The 26,857-nt window shown below is 37.5% G+C and overlaps 1 protein-coding gene across 1 annotated transcript in view; it reads right to left on the minus strand.

Annotated features, from left to right (window-relative positions):
* Dbct (Dihydrolipoamide branched chain transacylase E2) overlaps positions 1-555 on the minus strand; it is a 101,794-nt gene extending 101,239 nt beyond the window's left edge. Inside the window, exon 1 of the mRNA XM_090416208.1 lies at positions 138-555. Coding sequence (XP_090272334.1) covers positions 138-230 — 93 coding nt within the window. The 5' untranslated portion in view covers positions 231-555. The remainder of the gene's footprint in view (positions 1-137) is intronic.
* Between the last annotated feature and the right edge of the window lie 26,302 nt (positions 556-26,857).

Below are 26,857 nucleotides of genomic sequence, written 5' to 3' on the forward strand. Positions count from 1 at the left end.
CCAGTTTTCTTTTGAAAACAATATAACTGCACACACTAGTAGAACATGCAAATCAGAATTAAGCGATGAATTGTGCGACTCCATAGAAATCCGATGACAGCTACAACACTCTAATAGCAATAATAACGAATACATACACATAGATTATACTTTCCCGTTAACACGAAGTGTTTCCATATATTAGTGGTCAGTTTACCAATAACCCTAGAAACTGCGGCCATATTTTTCATAAATAGCACTTAGATGTACACACAGAAGTATGTACATAACTTAGAAGTCAATATCAGTGCCCACATCAGTTAATCTCTTTAAGAAAATGAGGAGATCGGCAACCCAAATGTATTAGTTCCATCTTGGATTTAAAAATAAAATAAATGTACCGTTAATAATGAATAAATACAGACAAATGAATGCATAGTGAATGCACACCGAAAAACAGTCAAAGAAGGCTATTCATTAATTAACTCTTCCTTTTATTTTTTGTTTTTCAGCATTATTGTCACGCTTCTACCAACTATCACCACAAGCCTCATGCTTGATCACCATTCCACATTCCCACTCGCTCACCATTCTCCCTGTAAAATAAATAAATAAACAGATAATATACTCCTCAACATCTTGTTCATCACCACCAAACCAAAAAAAAAAAAAAAAATTGAAGGAAAAAAGCTCAGAAAAAGTGGTGATTTATGTAACTGCTTAAAGTCCTTTAATTGGATGGCTTAACAATCTCGTAATGCAATAGAGTTTATTCTTCCTACTCTTTTATAATAAAAAAAAAAAAAAAAAAAATCAGCTAACGCCTTTTTATTCCCGTATACGGGAGTAGGCGAGGCCATTTAGCCCTATCTAACTTTTGGAGACTGAGTGGGCAGTTATTATTATTATAAAAGACTAAGAATTTAGTCTTTTATAATAATAATAATAATAATAATAATAATAATAATAATAATAATAATAATAATAATAATAATAATAATCAGCTAACGCCTTCTATTTCCTTCTAGGGAGTAAGCGAGGACTTTTAACCCTGTCTAATTTTTGGATACTGAGTGGGCAGTTAAATCACCACCGTTAGCCACTCAGAGATAGCCAATCCATGACTATCACTGATTATAAGCGGCAACCGATGAAGAGAAGAGAAAACAAGTACTACTATTTCTTGGTACCCAGCGGGGTATGTTACTCTCTGAAATAAGTGGGCGCTACGGTCGATTTTCTTGAGTTTACGGGACAAAAAACCAGAGTTGTCGGGGAGAAAACCGCTTGCACGTGCTAGAGATCGACTAACTTGGGAACCGGTCGAAGATAGGCTTAGAAAAAGTACCTTCAGTCGGAAACTAGACTTGAACTTAAGTCTATCTTTGAGCCGCTCAGTGCAGAGATTCAAGCATGACTTCTGCTGAGCTATACAAGCCTTCTGATAACGGATTTGGGGCCAAATGGCTTGCTTTGGTCTCATCCCATCACTTTCATGATCTTCCACGTCCTCTTTTTTCCATCTATTTTATACCTACACACTACACTAGAAGCTATAAAAAATCTATCTTCTATCTGTCTGTCTGGCATTATGTCAGAAGTAACGTTACCATAAGGTTACACAATCAAAAATGAAAGCATAATGTATTTTCCTTGTTTACAGCAGTCATCATACACATACTGATCACTTAGAAACTTTTATTTAATACCGTGTAAGACCTTCTTTAGCAAAATTAGAGCACATATGTGGTCTGGCATAGCTTCCACAAGATGTTAGATTGCATCTACGTCTACAACATACCAGGTGTTCACAATTTTCTTCAATTGTGGAAAAGCCAACAGACAAAAACATACTGAATTCGAAATAAAAATTAAAGTGAATTTGTTTTAGCATCAAAAGAGCTGCAGAAACGCTTTAGTTATCATCAAGAATTTTCGTATTTTGGTTTGCCACCCAATATACCACAATACTAATTTAAAGTTGTGTAGAACTTAAGTGAGTAGGTAAAAAGTAGCAACTTCACTAGAAAACTCGGGTCTTTTGTAAGCAGAGGAGGCTATGCATAAGATATGTCTAGACAGTCCTTTAAGTGGCTCAGATTTGATCTGTTTTTCTCACATGTCCAATACATTTTCAATGGGACTCAGATCCGGGCTTTGTGGTGGACAGAGAAGTTGGTGGAAGTTGCTGTCATGCTTGCTGAATCACTGCTGAACAATTCTTGCAAGATGGACATCCATGAAACAACTTTCATCTGTCATATAAAAAGTCAACATTGGGATGGACTGGGTCAGCAACGATGTTCAGATATTTGTTGACTTTCCAACAGTATCAGGGGGAACCGGTTTCATACAAACAGAACATGCCTCACACAATGATTCTGCCTTCAGAATCTTGAATTGTCTTTACAAGGCAAGCTAGTTTCATTACATTAGGAGACTCCCATCAGACGGTATGCCTACCGCCAGTACAGACAAAGGTGTACCATTGCTCATCAAACCACATGACTTTTTTTTACAATCTTCCAATGTTCAGCAATGTAGACAATTTTCCAGCTCTGCACAGAAATCATTGGTTTTCATATAGTCACGCGACTGCCAATACCTTCAATTTCCTGAGCACAGGTCGGTGAGATATGAGTCGGGAACAGCCTTCATTAAATGCTTCGACAATTGCTGCAAGACTACTTAGGACCACAGTTGCACTTCATAAACAAGCCATTGGGTTAATTTTCCATTGATTACCATAAGGTTACACATAAGGTACCATAAGGTTACACATAAACACCTTGGATACTCCCTTTTTGAGAAACCAGTCAGCTTTGCTGACTGGTTTCTCAAAAAAGGAACTACCAAGTTTTCTTAAAAAGGGAACTACCAAGTATTTAACGAGCTTTCGTTTTTTTCCCCATTGTGATCAACACTATTGACGATTACTGAACAAAGCATTTTAAATAGTTGCCTAGAACACGTGGTAACACACGTGTTCATTTTGCATAAAATCTGAGTAAGAAGTGATGCAAAAGGTTTCTAATTCAGGCTGTTAGGTGTATCACACAATCACACATTAAAAATTTAATTGGAATCTGGAACGGGGAAACTAAGGTTAGGAAGGCAGTGTATGGTGTCTGTAAATTGTGTGTGTGTGTGTGTGTGTGTGTGTGTGTGTGTGTGTGTGTGTGTGTGTGTGTGTGTGTGTGTGTGTGTGTGTGTGTGTGTGTGTGTGTGTGTGTGTGTGTGTGTGTGTGTGTGTGTGTGTGTGTGTGTGCTTAAGCAGATTTTCCTACAGAAAAACCTGCCTTGGGTAAGACTGCTAAGCTCACCATCATTGAAAACCCTATTCAAAGGTTCCTATGCTTGCTTGATGGGATCAGAAACACGATCTTTCCAACTGATGGATAAATTTTTCATTCTCTCATGGTGTACATGTGCATGTGTGTACCATAAAAGGTTTGTAGGGCATTAGTAGAAAAGCCAAGGGTAAAGAGAGAGAGAGAGAGAGCCAGCTGAATTTTTTATATCATGTGATGTTGAATTCTAATAAGTGAGGGTAATGGTTATAATGAGTGAGGTTATAATGAAAATGGTTATAATAAGTGAGGGTATTAAGTGAGGGTAAATGTCATCAAAGGCTTGATGACAAAAAAGGCTGATAGAAAAAATAGTAGTAGTGTAATGAAAGACGAAGAGGGTTCGGCTGTGTTTATTACATAATAAGTCCTCTTTATTTTCATATAGGTAGTAAACTTATTAGAAAGTGGAGATAAGATAAATGTAGATTAGTATAACTGTTCTCCAAAAGATGAATGGATTTTCTTCAATTGTGGAAAAGCTAACAGACAAAAACATACTGCGTTCGAATTAAAAATTAGAGTGAATTTGTTTTAATATCAAAAGAGCTGCAGAAATGCTTTAGTTATCGTTAAGAATTATCGTATTTTTGTTTCCCACCCAATACACTACAACACTATTTTAAAGTAGAACTAAACTAAGTAGGTAAAAAGTAGCAAATTCATTAGAAAACGCGGGTCTTTTGGAAGCAGAGGAGGCTATGTGCATAAGATATGTCTATGGCAGAAAAGGCTAGAGTAAATTTTATCGAAAACAAACCTCTCTTTACATCTGAATATGGACATATTATTAAACCCAATTAAGAGAAGGTGAATGGAGGTAATCTTATTTGCAGAAAGAAGTAAGAAATACTTCTATAGCAGTGCATGTGATATGTTTTCTCTTCTACATCAAGCATAAGATCAGTGGCAATCTTGACCTCAAAACCGTTCCCATTTCTGGGAATGCCCTTGAGGTCAAGATTGTCATATGTATGGTATGGGAAGAGTGTACGTAAAATAGCAGACTCCACAGTCTCTAGTAAATAAGAGAGAAGTTGGAATATGGAAGATACTTACTAGAACATATGGAGAGTAAACTGTCTACCAAATATCAAAAGTGATGAAGCAGACAAAACGAGTAGAAAAATATTAGATAAGCCGATCTGGTTCCCTAGTTAGTCGATCTCTAGCACGGGCAAAAGGTTTTTTTCTCCCGTAAACTGAAGAAAATCGGCCGTAGAACCCCCATTAATTCAAACAGTAACATATCTTGTTAGGTACCAAGAGATGGCTGCACTTGTTTGCCGGTCTCTTCGTCGGTGGCGGCTTATAATTACTGATAGTGACAGGCCAGCGATCATTGATTGGCTACCAGTGGAGATTGAACTGCCCTCTCAGTGTTTAAATGCGGTTAAAAGGCTTCGTCTACTCCCTATAAGGGAATAAAAAGGCGTTAGCTTATTATTATTATTATTTATTAGATAGGTCTCTTTCTTTCATATCCAATAAAGTGTTCAAGAAACTAAAAAAAGAGAGCAGCTTTAGAATGCTCTACAGCTAAACTTCAAGAGCAGCTGTAGAGCATTATTTAAATATATTCATAACTTGTTTACCAGAATCAGTCCTTGTATAGGTTATTCATTATGTACATAAATGACATTGAGAGAGACTTGATGAAGGCATGCGTGTTTCTGATCATGCAACAATATTTGGGGTAATTAGTGATGAAACTACATGCAGCACTTGCAGACTAGTTGAAGAAGCTGGATTAGTGGGTATAATTATAAGTAATTATAAGAAAAAACTGGATGCCAGTTGATGTTAATAAACTTAAAGTTGTGCATTTTGGTGCAATCAGATCTCTAGTGTAACACATTAGTGCAGTTATTCAAAAAAAAAAAAAAAAACGCCTGATGCCTTTGTTTCCCTGACAGGGAGTAGGAGAGGCTTGTGTATCCTATATAACTTTTATTCATATTATTATTCCTTTGCTTTTCTCTTTCACTATTGGGCGGTTTCTACTATTCTCTTGCGGCCTGCCTTATTGCTCATCGCCTCCTTTGCATGCCATGTGCGGGCTACTGTCGTAGGTCACGCCACTCCATCGACGAGACGAAAGGCTTAATCTCCTCCATACTACAAGAGGACCTCTCCTCGAGCCTGTGTAACTCAGTGGATGTGGCATTTGCCGCAAGAAGGAAGACTTGATTTCGAGTCTAGTCGGCGATTAGAGGAAATTTTTCTAAGCCTTTTTTCGACCGGCTCCCGAGTTAATCGATCTCTGGCACTGGTAAGCGGGTTTTTTCTCTCGGAAACTCGGGTTTTTCGTCGCGTAAACTCAAGAAAATCGACCGTAGAACCCGCATTATTTCAGAGATTAAATACGAGTGTTAGCGTTAGGGACCACGAGATGGCGTGGTACCTAACGCTATTCTTCATCAAGCATCTCTTCACTGCGTGCCGCTTAATTAGTGATAGCCTTGGGCCAGCTATCTCTGATTGGTACCAGTGGAGATTGAACTGCCTATTCAGTCTCCAAAAGTTAGATAGGGCTAAAAATGGCTTCGCCTACTCCCTATATATAATGGGAATAAAAAGGCGTTAGCTGAATTTTTTAACTTTTTTTTCGAAACTGAGGGGGGGGGGAAGCTCAGTGGTGGCAATGTCGTTTGAACTCCATGGTGCTTGACTGCCCAAAGGAAGATCTACGTTCAAATTTATTCGCCGACTAGAGGAATATTTTCTACGCCTGTCTTCGACCGGTTCCCAAGTTAGTCCATCTTTGGCATGAATAAGCTGATTTTATCTTCCAGAAACTCATGAAAATCGACCGTAGACCCCATGATATCTCAGACAAAAAAAATATAGTGTGAGGATTAGGGACAACGAGATGGCAGCACTTGTCATCCTCCTCTATTCTCAGGAAGCTGGTGAATGATAGTTAGTGATAATCCAGCGAAGGTTGGTCGATTGGTAGAGCCTCTGTTACTAATGGCTCGCAAAAAGTTAAGCAGGTTTGAACGCGGTTAGTAGTTAGAAGTGAAACCATTCGTTCGATGGTGTTGGCAAATTCTCCCTCGATGAGTCTTCGGACTCCTTGGAGGTGTCACATAATAATAATAATAATAATATCTCCGAATAGCTTCTGGTGGATACTGAATTGCTCCCTTAATGTAGTAAATCTAGGAAAAAACGATCACAATGAGAACATTAGAGTTTTGATAGATAGATAGCTGAAGTTCAAGGGCCATGCAGCAGAGACTGCAATTACAATGCCAATGCCTGAAGCCCGTCATTGCTGAAACGGGCATCAGGCATTGACTTATAATGACAAGGAAGTCATTCTGCCTTTCAGTAAGGTCTTGCGAGCGCCTGTGTAGATCAATGGAAGTGTTGTGTGTTGTCCATGGCGCTAGATGCCCTGCAGAAATATCAGCATAAATTCAATTCTGGTTGTTGATGTCTTTTTTTGACTGGATCCCGAGTTAGTCGATCTCTGGCGGATAAACGGATTTTTTTTCGGTAAACTCGAGTTTTCCGTCAGTAAAGCTGAAGAAAATTGATCCTAAGAACTATTACTGTTTGCAGACAGTAAAACATAGTCATAGGATTACGGACCATGATATGGCGACACTTGTCAGCTGCATCTCTTTACCGGTACCGTGTATAATTATTGGTTGTCTTGGATCATCTATGTCTGATTGGCGACCGGTGGAGGTTGAACTTTTCCATCAGTGTTCAAAAAGTTAGGGATTAAACGGCTTTGCCTAATCCTTATACAGGGAATAAAAAGCGCTAGCTGATTCTTTTGATTCTGTAAGGCCTTGCTCGTTGGGAGTATTGTGCTGAGATGTGATCTCCTGATTTACGAGATGACAAATACGGTGGAGAGGGTGCACATTAGGGTATTGCAGATGTTGTTACCATTGTGAAATGTAGATTAAGAGAATACATTAAGAATATATGAACTAAGGACTCTGTCATCAAGTACATGGAAAAGAGACAGAGAGGACGACAGGGCAACATTGTAGATCGAGAACTGAATTTTTCTCTGATACAGAGCTTTATGATCGGAATGGCATACCTTCTAAAGCGAGATTGTATGCAGCGTGAATGAATCAAGGAACGACATGAAATTGAAGAAAAAAAAACTCTGTTGGCATAAAAAAGGCTTAATTATTCGCATGCCATAAATAACAAAACATGCAGTGTAATACACTATAATTTTAAAAGCATAAAATTAAAAGGATATATTCATATTAGTCAAATAGTTCATTACAATGTGAGGGCGGTCGTTTATCCCATTTAAAAAGCATGTCCGCACATAAACCATGATCAGTTTGTATTCTATTAAGCTGAGTCCAGAATTTTCATGGAAAATTTGAGCAATCATCAAAACGTTCTCGTAATTTGTTAAGAAAAAATTTTGTAATATCTGTCTGGCTCTCCCACTGTTCTTGCCTTTTGATTCGGGATGTAATCTAGCTCGCCTTTTTCTGGTGCACCCTGGGTAATTCTAATTGAGCTAGAACGATTTGGCAGCCAGTCGTGTCAACTGAATATTGAGGGAATTAACAGAGCAAAATGCGATTATGTCTGCAAAATACTCCAAGAAAATAACACTGACGTTGTGCTTCTTCAAGAAATGCATGCTCAAAACGAAATCGACCTCAACAGAAGAGGAAAAATAATTGGTTACACTCTAATTGGTGCTACATACCACTAATTATGACTTTGCAACATATATTTATTAAGGATGATATAGAAAACGCTTTTTTCCTAACAACGAGATGTGATAAAGATACCCATCTTGTGAGTGTGAAAATCCACAATATAAATAAATCACCAATCCATAGTATACCGCCCACGTTCAATGGGCAGAAATAAATAATATACACCTTGTATTTGATGCTAAGGATCGAACTATCTTTAGATCAGCACCATGGCAAACGGAGTCTAATCCGGAATTATGTTTTGTTTCATTAAACACAGAAGGGCAACCATTTCAAGCAAGACGACATGTACTTTCTAACTTCCTACACAGTCAACATCGACCTGCGTTACTAGAAATTGGTATGACGCTACCTATAGCAAGATCCTTTCCACGACCGCGGTGGAATTTTAAAAAAGCAAATTTGAGAAAATTTCCAAATGAGTTGAATAAATGAGGAGAGTGAAAATCTTTATAGAGAGTTCCTTAAAAGTGAGGATCCTGAAATAGATGAATTACTACATAGCCTGGACTCATCTCCAAAAACAAAATGGACTGATATGGTTGGAAACCTGACTTCAAACGGTCAAGTAGAAAAGCTTGGAAACTTCTCCAAAAACTATCCACAACGAATCCACCTAAAAGAAAAAGCATAATGATCTCTCCTGGGAAAATAGCTAATCAAATTGTTAATATGTCAAGAGCACCTAAGTACTATGAACATACCAAGAAAGTTAAGAAAGAACTTAGAGCATTAAACACCAATGCTCCTGCTTTCTCATAATATGCGTCAATCTTCACTATACTGTAGATGAAGTAAAAGCCGTCATAAAAGATGTCAAAGTAGACAAGGCCGCAGGCTTCGACGGTATCCATCTTGAATTTCTGATTAATAGCGGCCCAAATACTATAAAATGGCTTTCTCAATTCTTCTCTGACATATTACTGACTGGCCGACTACCTAGCCAGTTTAAGAAATCAAAAATAGTTGCTATTTTTAAACCTGGAAAACCGCCCCAGGAGACAAAACGTTACAGTCCTATTGCTTTACTGAGTAGAACCTATAAAATTTTAGAACGTTTTATAAGTTGTACTTATAAAATGTTATACAACAGATTGTTCAAACCAATCATGACAGCACGTCCCGATTGAACAAGCTGGTTTTAGAGAAAAACGTGGTTGCTTTGATCAAGTGCTCACTTTAACACCATACATAGCTGGATTCCGGAAGCAAGAAAAAAACAGCAGCTGTCTTCTTGAACCTAACAGCAGCCTATGATACAGTACGGTATTAATGTCTTATATACAAATTTCTCAGTATTGTCCCATGTAAACGGACTGCACGCTTAATTTCGTCCATGCTCACCGAACGTTTCTTTCAAGTTATATATTAGGAAATAAAATGTCCTGACAACGAAAACTTAATGGTCTTCCACAAGGATCAGTATATTTGTGCCATTACTTTATAATCTATACACACGTGACTTGTCCCCACCATCTCATGCACGTTTTGTTATGGTGACACTGTAATTGAAGAATACTTTGCGAGCAGAGACAAGTAAGTTATTCGTCTTCTGTATCGAGCCTTGATAAGACCCCATCTAGACTATTGTGCCCAGATTTGGGCGCCAAGGTTTCTTCTTGATGGAGAGGAGGTGGAGAGGATCCAGGGACGAGTGACCAAGACGATTACAGTATGGAATGAACCTTATGAGAACAGGTTGAAGATTTGTTGGTTGCAGAAATTGGTTGATATGCGGAAGAGGGGTGATATGATCGAGACATTCAAATTACTGAAGGGTTTCTATAAGATTAATTCAGAAGATATTTTTGAGAACAGGACTGGTGGTATGAGGGCTAGGGACCATTCATGGAAACTGGGCAAGAGTGTGGTTAGTAAGGGTGTTAGAGCTAGGTTTTTTACTTGGAGAGTGGTGAATGAGTGGAATAATCTGCCAAAGCCTGTTGTGGGTGCAATGACTGTGAATGAGTTCAAGGCGAAGTATGATAGACACTGTGTGAATGTTGAATAGTTGCTCTTGACATGATGTTAAGGCCTCCTTCGATGATTCTAAGGACTCCATGGAGTTGCCCATAATAATAATTAAAGGTAGATCATCTTCTCATATATTAAAAAACAGCACACTGTTCGCTTCTTCTGGTCTTTAGGGAAAAAGAGAGAATTGAATCACGAGTTCTGCAATATTATCGACACAGCATTAGTTTCATCGAAATAGTTCCTTAGCGACATTAGAATGACGACCTGATATTGCGTCTTTAAATGGAAAAGGCATTTGTTCGATTCTCGTTGTGATGAGAGAAAATTTTATATGGGACTTTTTCAGTTTAAGATGAGTTAGCATATGAAGGTAGAAGGCTTTTTTACTTTTGCTTCGGGTCAAAGTTAGATTGTAGTAGTTGTTGGGCTAATTGTAGTGGTACACTTAAGTCTGGGAATTCAAAGTGTATTGGTAGAGCTAATATTCTCCAGGATTTTCTTATACTCCTGTAAGAGTGCTTTACTCCTGCACAGACTTGGTGGAACGATATTGCTAAGAGCCGGAAGCCAGTGTGTGGGCATTGATTTAATTGTGCCAGAAATCAGTCTCATTGTATTATTTAGTTGGTTATCAACAAGTTTAACAGGTGTGCTATTTAGCCACACTGGTGAGCAATATTTGGCAACAGAGAAAACTAGTCCGAGAGCTGCATTACGTAGATTATCGGTTGTTGCTCCCCATGTTGTGCCTGTTTAGTGGCGCAGCCAGAGGGGTCAGGGGACCCTGGCTCCCCCCAAAGAAAAAGGGAAAAAACACTAGAAAATTTTCCAAAAATCTTTTCCTAAGTAAAATTCTTTTTTTTTTTTATTAAATTGTGTCGTATCTTCTATTTCGATACTACTTATTATTATTAATTTCGTGACACCTCCAAGGAGTCCGAAGACTCATCGCGGGAGGACACCTATTGTACAAATCTCCGTTTCCACCACTATACCCAACCCATACTACCAATCATCTACCGCCCATCACCACCACCACAGCTAGTATTTTTTTTTTGTCTGTAAATTGCGTGTGTTCTGAAGGGCCGATTTCTGTATGCAGGATGAAAAACCCGAGTTTCCGGGAGAAAAAACCCTGCTACCTCCGTATGAGATTGGCTAACTCACCGTCGATTTATAAAGTCCATATAAAGATTCCTCCCGTCATGACGAGACTTTAACTTAGTCCTTTTCCAATTGAAGGGCGCTACGTACCGTCGTTCTTCCAATTGCTCTAAGGAGGCCTTATATTAGCAATCATTGCAGATGCTCAATCATAGTTCGTGTGCGATGCTTAGTGTGTATTCTCAAGTCGTCTACTTAATTCTCTCCCCCCTCCCCAGAATAAATCCTGAGTACGCTACTGTGCCTGTTAATTTTTGTGTTTATGTTGTTAACTTAGCAGAAATGTTTGCTAGGTGTTGCTTATAAGAGAGCATGCAGTCCAAGGTCAAGCCTTGGAAACTTATTGTGTCGTAGTAAGCATCTTTCAAAGCAGATATACAAAGTGGCATCTTCCATGTGATTATTAAGATGAAAGTTTGATACTTCTGTTTTGTCTGGATTGAGCTGGAGCCTCCAATTTTTGGAGGTGAATACAATTCACCTATTGTTTTCAGATCTTTTGTAAGTACCCCTTCAGCGTGACTCCTGTTTTTGTGTCGAATGGCAATTACTGTGTCTGCAGGCGTAGACTTCTGTGACTAATTGGTTCAAAAGATATATTTCGGTGATTTCACCGTATTTTTTATTATTCAGTTATACAAAATACTGAAATAATAGTTTCCGACAAGTTTCGTAAATCGTAGGATTTACATCTTTAGGAGGTAAATAGTATAACTTAAAGTTTAAACAAGAGAATTAATAAATACAAATCATAACCGTCTGGCTATTCATAAACTCAAATAACAGAATGCAGATATAAAACGTTATTGACACTGAACAATACTGGACGATGTCACGTGTTCTTGTTCTCGTTCATACAGTCCGAGCTCAGATTGAGGTAGATTTTTTATTAAAGCTGATCACACTTGATGGAGAATTAAACCTTGATTTTTATTGCATTCGGTTGGGTTTTTCAGCATATTAACAGCTTCTTTAAATTTTCTTATAAAACTGTTGTTTTCTATGTCATTATTGCCAGATTACATCGTGTTTTTTGCCAGAGTAGATCGTGTCCAGTGGATATGGAAAGCAAGACCCATTTTTTCTCTTTTGTATTGTACGTCTTTTTGGTGTTCAGCCATGCGTATTTCTACAGATCTTTCTGTCTGTCCTGCGTAGCACATCTCGCAATAGCAATGGATTTTGTAGACTGCAGGTTTTTTAAGAGGATGATGAGGTGGTTTTGGTGGATGTAGGAATCTTGAGATTTTTTCCATAGGAAGGACAGCTACTTTTATGTTGTGTTTGTTCATTAATTTGGCTAGCTTATCTGTAACATTTTTGATATAAGGAAGCGAGATTGCGTTTTTGTAATCCTGTTTTATTGTGTTGTTAGTTGGAGGCACTTTAAGGATTCTCTTGATGGTTTTTGTTTCATACTCATTCTTTTGGAGGATTTGTGCTAAGTATTTTATTTCTTCATTGCATCTTTCTTGTGTGCTGGAGTTATTGTATGCTCTGTCTCGAAGAGTTTTAATTAAGCTTATTTTTTGTGAAGGATGGTGGTGTGAGGTTGCAATTAGAAATCTTCTAGTGTTTGTCGGCTTCCTATATACTGAGAAGGAGAGTTTACTTTCTTCATTAACTTCTGATAGAATATCCAGAAAAGGAAGCTTTCTATTTTCTTCTTGTTGTAAAGTGAATTTTATGGTATTGTGCAAATTGCTGAGATAATCTTTGAAATTGATAAGTTCATCTGTTGTTCCATTGAACATGATGAAAATATCGTCCACATAGCGTAGCCATATTTTTGGTTTTTTATGGTAATTCTTGAGAGCATTGTTTTCAAATTTTTCCATAAATAAGTTTGCTAATACCGGTGATAATGATGAACCCATGGCCAGTCCTTCTTTTTGTTCCTAGATTCTGTCTTGATAGGTGAAAAAAGTATTGTTTATACAATGTTTAAAGAGATTTAAGATGTCCGGAGAGAAAAGTTTTTCTAGGGGATTCAAAATTTCTTGTCTCGGGACGGTTGTAAACAAGATGATAATAATCTAGACTTGCTAAGATGTCTGTTGGACCAATATATATATCTCTCATTTTTTCTATGAAATGTTTACTATTTCTTATGAAGGAAGATGTTTTTCCTATATGTTGTGAGATTATGTTGATGTATTTCGCAGGTTGGAAGTCGGTGAATCTCTTCCATATACTATTGGTCTTAAAGGTATATCTGCCTTATGGATCTTTGGAACACCATATATTCTTGGTATCAAAACATGTTTTGATTGTAAGTATTTTTTAAGTTCTTCCGTCCAGAGTGGCACTTTTTTTATTAGATCATTTGTTTTTTTGTGTGTATGCCAAGTCGGGTCTCTGTCTAAGGGTTTATAGGTCTTTGTATCTTCCAGGAGACTTTTCATTTTGTTATCATTTAAAACGACAGTTGCGTCGCCTTTATCCGCTTTGATTATGACAATATTTTTGTCATCCTTTAACTTTTTAAGGCAAGCGTATTCATTGTAAGGTAGATTCCTACGAGGTAATCTGCTTTTTAAATGTAAAGCTGTACTTTCTATACGGATAAGATCTGCCGTGTTGTCCAGTATATTTCTAATTACTTTTTCTATTTGTGCTATGATATCAATTTTTGGTAGGAAACGTGGGGTTAAGGCGAAGTTAAAACCCTTAAGTAAAATGTTATTCTGCTCTTTTGTTAGGACTACCGAGGAAAGGTTAATAACTACTTTTGAATGATCTAGTTGTTTTTTATGTATTTCCTTCTTCTGAAGGAGTAAGTGGAACTTATGAATTAATGTAAGTTTCTTCTGTTCTGAGATTGCTATTGCTTTGTTGAATGTGACATTATCGATGTTGTTCCATAGGTAGGATGGAAGAGATGTGGCCAGTTCATTATGAAGAGAAAAAGTGTTATTACTAATTAATGCTAATTCAGCTCTAGTGACTAATTCTTTCTCTTAGAAAAGCTAGTTCCATTTTATGATTAATTCTGGAGGCCTTGTTTGTATGGAATATGCGTTTGATTTTGATGAATTTCGGGATGACTTCGTTATCTCTGCATTGGATGAGGAAAATTAGACGGTTAATCAAGTTGAGATGTTTAATGTGTAGTTTCTCTAGTTGTATAACTTTATGCCAAAAGCACTCACCGTAAGTTTGTAATTGCAGGCGTAGACTTCTGTGGCTAATTGGTTCAAAAGATATATTTCGGTGATTACACCACATTTATTATTCAGTTATTCAAAATACTGAAATAATAGTTCCCGACAACTTTCGTAAATCGTAGGATTTCGTGGATATTACAACTCATGAAATAACCAAGTGATTTCATGAGCTGATTTAGCCACTTTTGCAATGTGACCGCTAAACTTCAACTCCCTACTCCCTATCCACCAACACTTCCAAATCCCTGGCCTCGTCAATCTCCTGGAGTACAGTTCCACCAATGTGGTATACTGTTGCTAATCTTTTCACCCTAAAATGAATAACCTTATATTTTGCCATATTAAATGGACATCCATTCTCCTTAGCCCAGTCCTCCAAGCTATCCAAATCATCCTGCAAAATTTTGACATCTTGTGCATTCACTATTGTCCTACTCAACTTTGCATCATCAGCAAAGAAATGAACAGTTCCTCTCAAATCCTTTTCTATATCATTAATGAACAAATTAAACAGTAGTAGTCCAAGAACAGAATCCTGCAGCGCACCACTAGTCACAGGCCTTCTTTTGGACTCTACTCCTGAATAAACTACTCTCTGATATCTCTCAATCACCCTCCTATTCATCCCCATATACTGCAGTTTACTGATTAGAATTCCATGTGGTGTCCTGTTAAAGGGCTTAGCAAGGTCCTGCAGAATCACTGTAAACCCATTACCCTTATCCAGTTCAGCCGTCACTGTGTTATAAAACGTGAGCAAGTTACTGATGCATGATCTCCCCTTCACAAAACCATGCTGTCCCCCCATACAGTATTCTATTTTCATCTACCCATTCCTGTATTTTCCTCTAGACTACTTACCCCAGGACCTCGACAACGACTCCTGATATGCTGGTCGGTCGGTAATTTTCAATAAGTCTTGGAACCTCCTTTATGCAGTGGAACTATTTTCTCCTCTTTCTACTCCCTCGGGACTAACCCAGACCCGAGACTCAAATTAAACAAAATGGTCAAGGGCACTGACAATTCTTTAGCACCTTCACTCTTGCAAAGTGCTCACTCAGCAATGCCACTATATCAACTGATTCAGTTACCTCTCCCATTGGCATATTTAAAATCATTCTGCTGTATACATTTTTTCTTTCACTTGCAATATATCGAAAAAACTGTTTGGGATTCTCTTTAGCCTGCATGGCTAATTTTCTTTCATAATCCGCTTTTGCTTTTCTTACCACACTCGTTACCCTTTTGGCTTGCTGTTTATACCGTTATGTGCCTGTAGGTCACCTTTCTCCTTAAATTCCTTCCACAGTTTCTTTTTTTTTTTTGCGGCTCAAGCTTAATGGTGTTATTCATCCATTTAACCCCTACTCGATTTACTATTCGGACTAAGTATACAGTCAGCCATTGCCTCCTGCAAACACTCCTTATCCACCTCCCTTGCACTATCAATCAACATCCAGCCCTTGCAGTTTTACATGCCATGGCATTGAAGCAAGCAATCTCCTAAGCTTGTCATACTTACCAGCCAGGTAATTCCACATGTACCCTGTCTTAATTGAAAATTCCACACATTTAGCCACCTCTCAGGATCACTCACCAATTGGTGGCAACGTGATCATATTCATTACAGCCAAATTCTCAGATGCAATTACTAGGTCAAGCACTCGGATCCCTAGTATTTTCCAATCCATGCTGTCGCAGATAGTTATTTCTTAATAACTGCATAAAATCGATGCCTTCCTCCTATGTGTCCTCTCTTCCTTCTAATCAATGTTACTACTCATTGCTTCTATTTGCATACTATCTTCACCATCTATTCCATCATCTATAGCAGCACCCAACTGTATATTTTTTTCTGCTAGTCACAATCTCACACCAAATAGCCTCAAATGTGCTATTTTTATCTATCCTCCAGTTCTACTTCTATTCTCCTTGGCTGCAGTTCATCAGCTATCATCAATAATATTCCTTCCCTCATTTTATTCTCTGTCCCTCCTGAACACACTGAATAAACTATAATATCGAAATATTTCGATCTGAAACATATGCAAACAATACTCCGTGTTTGACAAAGAAAGAAAGATAAAATAATCAATAGATTTAAAAAGTGACACAACCCATGCACTAGAAGGTATAATAGAAACCATACCAGATTATTAGATATACAGCTTGGAAATGAAATTAAAAGACATTCCCTTGCGCAAAGTGCATCGTGCCATATAACGCGTTACGTGCTTATTGGATATATATTGGATGATTATGATGCTCAAGTCAGTGCAACTTTGTCCAGGTTAAATGGCTACGAGAAGGGAACTGACGAAGTTTAAAAGAGGTGTTGTGATAGGATGCCATGTTGTAGGCCTATTTCTTTGCAACGCTTCAAAAATTCACCAGTTGCCTAGGTTGCTTTGTCCCAATCAAGAAACGCTGTGAAGATCAATGTTAACACTTTCATTGCCAAGCTGAAAATTGGAATTTCGTGTGGTGGCCAATTTTTTTTTATTTTTTATTTATTTTTTATTTAGTTAGCGACGTCCACGCGATAACGCGTGATCGGCCGTTTGGTGTGAACTCGCATCGCGCGATATCGCGTGATTGGCGATGAACATGTTAAGGGCACTTATAATCGATTATCTTGTAGCTTGAAATGTTTCAACTCTAGACGCGGTGGTTTGTCATATGAAAAGTGAAGTGTGCTATAATCAGTAAAAAAAAAAAAAAAAAAATCAGCTAACGCCTTTTTATTCCCGTATACGGGAGTAGGCCAGGCCATTTAGCACTATCTAACTTTTGGAGACTGAGTGGACAGTTCAATCTCCACTGGTACCAATCAGAGATAGATGGCCCAAGGCTATCACTAATTAAGCGGTACACAGTGAAGAGAGACGGTTCAAATGTGCCGCTATCTCGTGGTCCCTGACCCTAACACAATATATTTAATGTCTGAAATAATGTGGGTTCTACGGTCGATTTTCTTGAGTTTACGGGACGAAAAACCCGAGTTTCCGGGAGGAAAAACCCGCTTGCCTGTGCCAGAGATCGACTAACTCGGCAATCGGTCGAAAAAAAGGCTTAGAAAAATTTCCTCTAGTCGCCGACTAGATAGACTTGAAATCAAGTCTTCCTTCGTGCGGCCATGCGCCGTGGTATGCAAACGCCACAACCACTGAGTTTATTTGTATCAACAACAGCAGCTGTGTACATTTAAAAATAAATATATATATATACAGCTATTTACAATTTGTACATAGGCTGCTAATTCTATTAGGCATTTACTCGTTACAATATACTTATGACACCTGTTTTACAATCACTGTTTAAATACGATACAAATGTCACATGCTCAATTTCTATTTTCTCCTATTGGATTGTTTGAGCTGTTATTTTGTTGGTATATGTTACATAGTGATTTCAGTCTATTTATAAGTTCCATTATCAGATCAGTCTATTCACGTTTATATATACATATATATATATACATGTACATCCACATATATATATACATATATATACCTACATATACATGCATATATATGTTAGCATTGACATTTTCCATATGTACAATTCGTTATACATATCTTCATTCTATATCTTTGTTCACATATTTTGGATGATTATTTTATTAACTTAATTTAAATGCACATCTTATTCTTAAAATACATACATTGCTTATGTTTTTATTTACATTTATATATGCATATATTTTGGTAGTATCTCTATACCTCATGCAGATTTTTTTTTTTAGGCACTCTTATTTTTTACAAAATGAATTCCATATTGCTTTAACATTATATTGTTTGCTTAACTTAAGAGGTAAATCTGTAATTTCTTATATACAAAAGTTTTCTGAATTGCAGGTCTATAATTGGATAAAAGGTCTATAAAGTTACAGGTCTATAAATGGATAACATATCCTATTTACATTTTGGGTTATTATCATGTTATGAACTTATGTTATCTGCATTTCTTACAATTGACATTTCTACCGTCCTTTTGTTTGTATATACAATAACATATACATATTTCTGGTAATATATCTTAATCTACATATTTATTACTCGAATAGTATTGACTTATCTTAAGGAGTAATTGCTATTTCCATTTCCATTTTTTTTTTTCCCTTACACAATTAGATATACATATATATAACATTCTTATCCCTTATGTATAGGCGTACCTATATATTATTATTAATATTTTTATTATTTTTTTAAACTTTTATTTATTTTAATTGTTATATATATATATATTTTTTTTCAATTTATTTATTTTGTACATAGGCTGTTCTTTTTATTAGATTTGATATCTTGTTGTCATTATTCCTCTCATTGTGGCGAATGGGCCTACGTTAACAGCATCTTTGTCAGGGATTATGCTTTTTGTTCAGATAGTGGGTTATCATTTTTGTTTACCACTAACTACGGGGGTTCCATTATCGGTATAAGTTTTATTTTTCCTCCTTCTTCTCCTTCTTCAATTAGGCCGAGTTTCCTCCATTGCTGTGTTATGCTTTTGGTTTGTGTAGTGTTTATGATAATTTCCTTTAAATAATTGTTAATTTTTGCTAGTATGTCTGGGCTGGTGTCTCTTCCGTGTATTTTGTCACATCTGTGGGACCATATTGCATACATTGTTATTATTATGATTATTAGTTCTGTTTTTTTTTTTTTTTTTCATTTTTTGGTCTTCCAACCAAAATAATGTGTTTTCAGAGAATGGTTGTGTCTTATGTAGGAATTTCTGTACGGTGTTCCATACTGTGGACGTTTTGCTACAGAACATCATAATATGATATACTGTTTCTGGGTCGGGACAGAAATGACACTTCGCTGGGCCTTGTAATGGGATTTTTTTTTTTGCTACACACCACATTATTTTGTGGGGAGACAGGCATGATGTACTTTATAGAAGAATGTTTTGTATTTTGGTGATATTGGAAGTCGGAAAACTTTGCTAAGCACCGGACTTAGCCTAATTTCTCCTTTTCTTATTTCCCTGTATTGGGGAGGTGGGAATGTCACTTGACTTAATGTTTTATATAGTTTTCTTGGTTGGATTGTCAGTAAGGTTTCGGTATCTGAGAGTTTCATTATATATGTGTACCCTTCGGCTATTTCTTTGAACATTCTCGGGCTTGGTTTTTTTTATATCTGGAAGTGAGCTTATAAACGTATGCGGCAAACACTTTTGCAAGAATGTTGCCGCATAGGCATGATAGGTTTTTGTGTGTGCTCGGGCTACTGTTATTGCCCTGCCGATGAGAGTTTTCAGATGTATGTTTAGCAATGCTAAACCTCCAGCTTCAACTTCATGGAAGAATATTGATCTGCGCATGGGTTCATACTGAGAGCCCCAGATATATGTAGCGCAGAGCCTGTGTATTTTTTCGGCCCACCTTCCGTGATACGGGGTGTTGTGTATCTTGTACCACAGGCGAGATGTTAGGTAGATGTTGCAAACCCGGGCCTTTCCTCTGACGGACAGCTGTCTAGGGCGCATTGCATTAATTTTCTTCTTTATGCCGTCATGGAGTTCTTTCCACTGTTCTTCGTGTGATTCTGAGCTTCCGATGTTGATGCTCAGAACCGGTATGTAATTATTCACATGTATTCCTGAAGGAATCCTTGGTTGGTTTTCCCGCTTTCCAATTATTTTGCAGTGGGATTTTGCCAGATTCACATTCAGTGCTGTGGCTTTGCTGAAGTCTTTTATTATTTTGAGCGTTGTGTCCAAGGATTTTTGTGTTCCTAGTGTTAAAGTGACGTCATCAGCATATGCCAAAATTTTGGCGTCACTTTTTCCATGTATATGTGTTCCTTTGATATTGTTGTTTGTGTTAATGGCTATAATGAGTGGTTCTAGGGCTAGAACAAATAGAGCCATGGATAGTGGGTCTCCTTGCCGGATGGAACATTTTATTGGGAAAGAGGCTGAGAGATTTTTATTAATGATCAGCCTACTTTCCGCATTTCTGTACAAAAGCTTAATCGTTTCTTTCCAGTTTACTCCAACTCCTATTCGGTCTAGTGTTTCAAACAGGTATTGGTGGCTAACTGTGTCAAATGCCTTTTGAATATCTAGCCCCATTACAATATATGGATTTTCTGTGAGGCTGTAATAATCGCAAATGCATTGGAAGTGCATTATTGTGTCAAGAATATTTCTTCCTTGCACTACACATGATTGTGCTGGTGAGACTGTAATAACTTTCACTGCACATGATTGTGCTGGTGAGATAAGTTTATGGAAGTGCTTTTGTATTCGGTTTGTAAGTATTTTAGATATTATTTTGTAATCAGTATTCAGTAAGGTTATGCCTCTCCAGTTTTTTATGTCTTGTAACTTCTGTTGATCCCCAACCTTTGGTAGTAGTACAATGTGTCCTGTGTTGAATTTTGCTGGCGTTGTCTGTGTTGTAATCATCGTGTTGATCATTTTAATAAAAATATGTTCAAATTTTGGGAAGTATTCTTTATAGAATTCGCCTGTTAGTCCGTCTTCACCTGGTGATTTGTTATCCGGGAGCTGTTTCACTATAAGACGGCATTCTGCTAAGGTGATTGGTGCGTCGATCTCCTCAGCCTCCTGCTGGGTGATTTTGGGGAGGAGTGAAAGGAATCTTTCTCTTTCTTCCTGACTGCTGGGTTTTTCTTGAAATAGTGAAGAAAAGTATTTTTGAACACCACGAATTATTTCGGAGTCTTTGTTTAGAGTTTGGCCTTCGTATGTTATGGTTTTTATTCTCTGTTTTGCGTTCCGTTGTTTCTCGAACAGCCATGCTGTCGAGGTCTTTCCTTCATCATTTTCAATTATTTTGAGACCAGCACGTAGCCACGCTTCTTCTATTTCCTGAAACTGTTTCGCTGTTATGCGGTTTTTAATTTCTTCTATTTCTGTTCTGATGTTTTCATTATTTCTGTCATGGTGGTGATACAATTTTGATAATTTCTTCGTGTCAGCGTTCTGTTTGTTCCTTTGTTGCTGCTTTTTTATTCTACTAATTTTGATTGCTGTTTGTTTTGTCATGTATTTAAATTTCTCCCAGGCTGTTACAGCATTTTCTATGGATTCTATTTCAACTATTTTCTCTATGTTATTGTTGAATTCATCGTCATCTTTAAGGTGTTTATTAAATTTCCATAGGAAGGAATTTCTGTTTGTAAACTTATCCGCTGTTTCTGTTTGTTGATATTGTAGTTCAGCCATCACTATATGGTGATCGCTGAACAAACATGACAGGTGTGTGTTGTACAGTTTTGACCTTTATATTTCTGAATGTTTGGATGTATATGCGGTCTATTCTAGAGGCGTTTCCGGGTGCAAAATATGTGAATTCCTTCTTTTGGGGATGCAAAATCATCTGATAGGCCACAGTGGGTGAAAACTCTTGTGAAATTTTTCCGCGGAAGTAAGTTTGGATGTTCTTGATCCTTTTGTGGTTGTTCTGTAAAGTTCATATCTCCTACTATTATTGGGTTATTTTTTTGTTGAATATAGTGTCGCACTTCCTCCCAGAAGGTGGTCTTATGATTATGTGTGGCTGGTCCATATATGTTAATTATGTTGTGTATTTTTTTCTGCCAAAGAAGCTCGACCTCCAGAACTCTATGTCTGATTACGACATTATAGGATAATATTTGGTCTGAGCCTCGTCGGCAACGATATGGTACATTGTTTGTAATTTGTATTTGAAGCTGTTTGATGGGTCAGTGTTGTTGTGTAGTCTAGTGTCTTGTATCATAAGTATATCGGGTCTGTGTTGAAAGATTAAATTAACTGTTAGTTGAATCAATGTTTTATTATTTAGCCCGTTTACATTTAGTGTAATGATTTTTAGATTGCGAGTCATAGTTAGAAAGTTGAAAGTTTTCTAGAGCCTTTTTTTCCGGACTCTTAGCTAATTTTTTTTCTTGGGGTTTGACTTCCGGCTTTTGGTGATGTTAGGTGTAAACTTCATTTTTACTCTCTTTACTGGGGTTTGTTTAGTATTCCATTCTGATTTCTCTACTTCATTTTCTAAATCCGTTTTACTTTTTTCTGTAATTTGTGTTACCGAGATGGTTTGAATTATTTCAATGTTTGGAAGTTCTTCATCTTCAACCAGGCAATTATTATTTAATTCTTCATTTGTGTTATTCGGAGTGATTTTTTTTTCCTCTGTAGTTTCAGGATTTGTTACTTTTTCTGAATCTAAAACTGACCTTTGGCTGTTAGTCTCCTCGCCTGCTTGGATAATCCCTTCCTTTGCCTTTAGCGGAGAGTTATTCTCATTACATTCCTCGTGCCCGTAGGTGTTAAGCCCTGAGGTGCTGCTCTCATTGACCCGATTCTCTGCCTCATATTCAATAGTTGAAGTTAAGTTATTTCCTGGAAGTCTTCTGCTTTTTCAAGCTCATCGCATGTGTTCGGTTGACTAACCGAAGGGCGCGCGGCCAACATGGAGGCATATGTCTGCTCTGGACATTGTTTAATATCGTGTCCGATTCTCCTGCATCGCTCACATTTCGATGCTGTGCATTCTCTTCTTAGATGACCTACCTGCCTGCATCTGAAGCATACAGGAGGTCTTCCTGGAATGATCACTAAGCCTGGGATTTTAGAAACGTTTATAATGTATGGGATATTTTCTATTCTGGCATCATCATTCAATGTAATAGTCAATTTTTTTTATTGGATAATACATGCACCCATTCTTTATCTTTTATATTGGATACATTTTCAATACATTCTATTTTACCAAATGATTCAAAGTGCATGCCAACTAATCTATTAGATATTTTTTGAGGGGGGGGGGGCAACCAATGAATTAAAATAGCTAATTTTCTAGATCTCACAATGGGGATAATTTCACATGTATGGTTATTAACATTAAGTGATTTTAATTTAGCAAATTTTTCTTTCAAAGAAACATGTTTAAATGAAATTATGAAAATATAACTGAACTTTAAGGAGCCAAGATGCCATACATCGGAACCTCTTACCTTGCCTTTCAAACTTTCGATGATATCCAGTTCTGTATATGGGGCGCCAGAAGGATCACACTTTAGGATGCAAGCCTTGCTCCAATTTAGTTCATCTGGGAGATTCACCGATGAGAGAACATCTGAATTGAAATCCTTCGTTGTACTGGCAGCAGGTGACTGAAAGATGGTCGCTGATGCCTGTTCCATTGTGTTATGTAGATTTGTTACTGTAGAGACTGGGGATGTATCCTTCAGAGATCCACTAGCCTTGGTACTTGAAGAGGTATTGCCAGATGAAACATTTCCTTCCGGTAGTTGTTGAAAGCTAGTAGCCTTAATAGGCGAGCTTGTATTAGCAATTGAAAATTTTTCCGTGATCGACATGCTGTATGAAAGCAGACGGTACGTTAAGGGCAATGTGCCCACACTGGTAAAGGCTTAAGTAGCACTAATAATCCTCTTACGCTTGAACACTAAGGAGCACACAAAAACACTGAGTCCAACTTCTACTACACGCTACATCCACTTAGCTACACAGGCTCTTATAATCAGTAAAAGTATTCATATTTTTGATCATTTTCAATTATTGTGAGTAGGTGTTGCAATCAATCAGAGCACGTCATTTATATATATAAATCAGAAAAGGAAGGATGAAATTACAGAGCCATGAAGAAGAGCTGGTGTTGACAGGAAAGTATAAGGAGACACTACCATCCACAATTACACGTACGAATCGAAGGGAGAGAAAACTGGCGATCAATTTACACAAAGACGAAGGCAGTTGAAATGACGGTAACTTGTTGAGAAGCCAACGATATCAGAGACTATCAAAAGCTTTACATATTATATTGGGAGTGAGAGCAGAGGATTTCTCTAAATCTTTCCATGGAACATGTCGAAATGTGAGTGACTTAGGTCAGTGGATATTCTGTAGATAGATCTAGAGTCAATATTCATACTGGAGGTCACTAATTAGATGGTAGTTTTCAAGTTGTTGAAGACGTTGACTGTTGATAACTTTCTCCACTACTTTGGAAAAAAAAAAAAAACTGATAAGCGAAATAGGTTGATAGCCTGATGAAAAACATTTATCTCCTGTTTTGGGGGACCTGATTTTATATAAGCTCTCTTCCATGTTGGAGGGTGGATGCAAGGATGAATGAAAGTTTCGATGCAATATGGACTAGTTCTTTAACACGGTAACTACAGATATCTGCTTCTAAAGAATGAAAACAGTAGTCCTGACCATGGGAAAAGAGGAGTAAACAACATGCAAGTCCCCCCATTTGGCACTACTGTAATGCCAGCACATGAGAATTTGTGAACGGTTGAAGGAAGAACGTTCTGCCAGAGACGAAACTTGGATTGTGGTCAGAATTACAAAGAGTAGCGGCCACTTGAACAGAGTTACTGGAAGAGAAACTACTTAAGAATAGATCTAGAGTGTTCAATGAGCAAAGAGGATTGCCAGGAATTAGAGTATGGAGATGTGTGTTTAAGTCATTACTTACAGCAAAAATCTGTCTTCCAGCTTGGTCAGTGAAATTTGAAAAAGGGAACCAATTAGAATTATGGGCACTGATAACAAAAATTTCAGGAGGATGATATCCTCCGAAATTTTTCAGAATTGAGAGAGCAGCAGAGACATGATACAAAATTTTGCAGGATGATTTAAATAAGTTAGCTGAATGGGCAAAAGGTAATGGATGTCAGTTCAATGTGGAAAAGAGTAAAGTTATGCATTTTGGGATTAAAAGATTACCAGCTACTCCAAGAAACTGATGAGGCTAGGGACTTATGGGTGTTGGTAGATAGGTGGATGAAGTTCAAGGGACACATTGCTAAAGTGTCCAAGATTGCACATAGGATTACTTGGTTGTTGAGGAACACACTGACATCCAGAGATAAAGAGGTTATTATTCCCCTTTATAAAGTGTTGTAACTTCCACATTTGGATTACTGTGCTGAGGTCTGGTCACCTGGATTCCTTGGAGATGAGGCGGCTGTGGAGAGAGTTCAGAGAAGAGTGACCAAGTTGGTAAGTGATGTAAAAAATGCTCCCCACATTGATAGATTGAGAGTTTGTGGATTGCAGAGGTTGGTTGATAGGCAGAGAAGAGGGGATATGATAGAAACGTTTAAATTACTGAAAGGTTTTTTCATAGAAAGGTATTTTATTTTATAGGATTGATGCAGGGGAAATGTTTCAGTTGTGTGATAGTGATGGAAAAACAAGAGATCATCGTTGGAAATTAAAGAGTGTGGTTAACAAGGGTGTGAGAATAAGGTTTTTTGCCTGGAGGGTGGTGAATGAGTGGAATTCGTTGCCCGACTTAGTTGCGAGTTCTTCGTCTGTAAATGAATTCAAGAAGAGATATGACAGATATTGTTTTGCTAGTTTGGGTCTCCTGCGATGAGTCTACTGACTCCATGGATACCCGTAATAATAATAGTAAAAATGAGGCTAAGCTATTTTAAGCCACAAGGACAAGAAAGGCTAGTTTCTGGTTAGGCATCCTTTGGCAAGGAATATCACAAACGAACCAATGCAAAAATATCTCCCTTATTGAAGTGATTTGGACAGTTAAGATGAGCTGTGCTTGATTTAGTAGAATTTTGAGTACAGTTCAAAACAGAATGTCAGACTTAGATGACTGACAGAAGATGATGCATGCGATTTAAGTTATTATTGATGACATGGATGTTGGTAAAGTGAATATGAAAGATTTTGTTTTGTTTTTGAATATTAGATTAGAGGAACGCATTTGTTTTATTTTGTTAAATGGCAGTTTCCCAATTAAGTCTATCTCTGGCACAGGCAGGTGGTTTTTTTCATCCCATAAACTCAAGAAAATCAACCATAGTACCCACATTACTTCAGATAGTAACATATCCTGTTAGGGTCAGGTACTGAGAGATGGCAGCACTTGTTTGCCAGCTTTTTCATCTGAGGCTGCTTATAATGATAGACATGGGTCAGCTATCTCTGATTGGCTACAGGTGGAGATTGAACTGCCCACTCAGTCTCCAAAAGCTAGTAGGGTCTATAGGCCTTGCCTACTCCCTATAAGGGAATAAAAAGTGTTAGCTGATTTTTATTTTATTTTAATTAACTGCAGAGACATACATATTTAGACTGCTTCCCCATTTAATCTTACAAAAACTGAAGAGAAAAAGAATGGAAATATGCAGTGGGAGAAAATACTCTTGAACATGTCCATACATAGAGTATTCAGTTTCCAAACCACGTGTCTTTCAATGCCTTGCCTGCATGGACTCCTTCCAGGCAACACAGCTAGCAATGAGATATTGGGCCATTTAATCAGAAACCTCCTAATTACCATCTAGTTTGGTCCTGTACACTGACTGACAACCAGTCTACTTACAGAACTGCTGGGACTGTACATGAAGGGATAGAATTATTAGGAACAGGTTTAATGCATGTATTGTATATTATATCTTCTTCCCAAAGAATATATATGGTGTACTTTATCTTCTTGGGGGAAGAAAACATTCTACTGCATATAACTTTGGATATG

The sequence above is a fragment of the Typopeltis vanoorti genome, chromosome 3, assembly GCF_054136105.1.
Source record: "Typopeltis vanoorti isolate ZY-2024b chromosome 3, IOZ_Tvanoo_1.0, whole genome shotgun sequence".
NCBI lineage: Eukaryota > Metazoa > Arthropoda > Arachnida > Uropygi > Thelyphonidae > Typopeltis > Typopeltis vanoorti.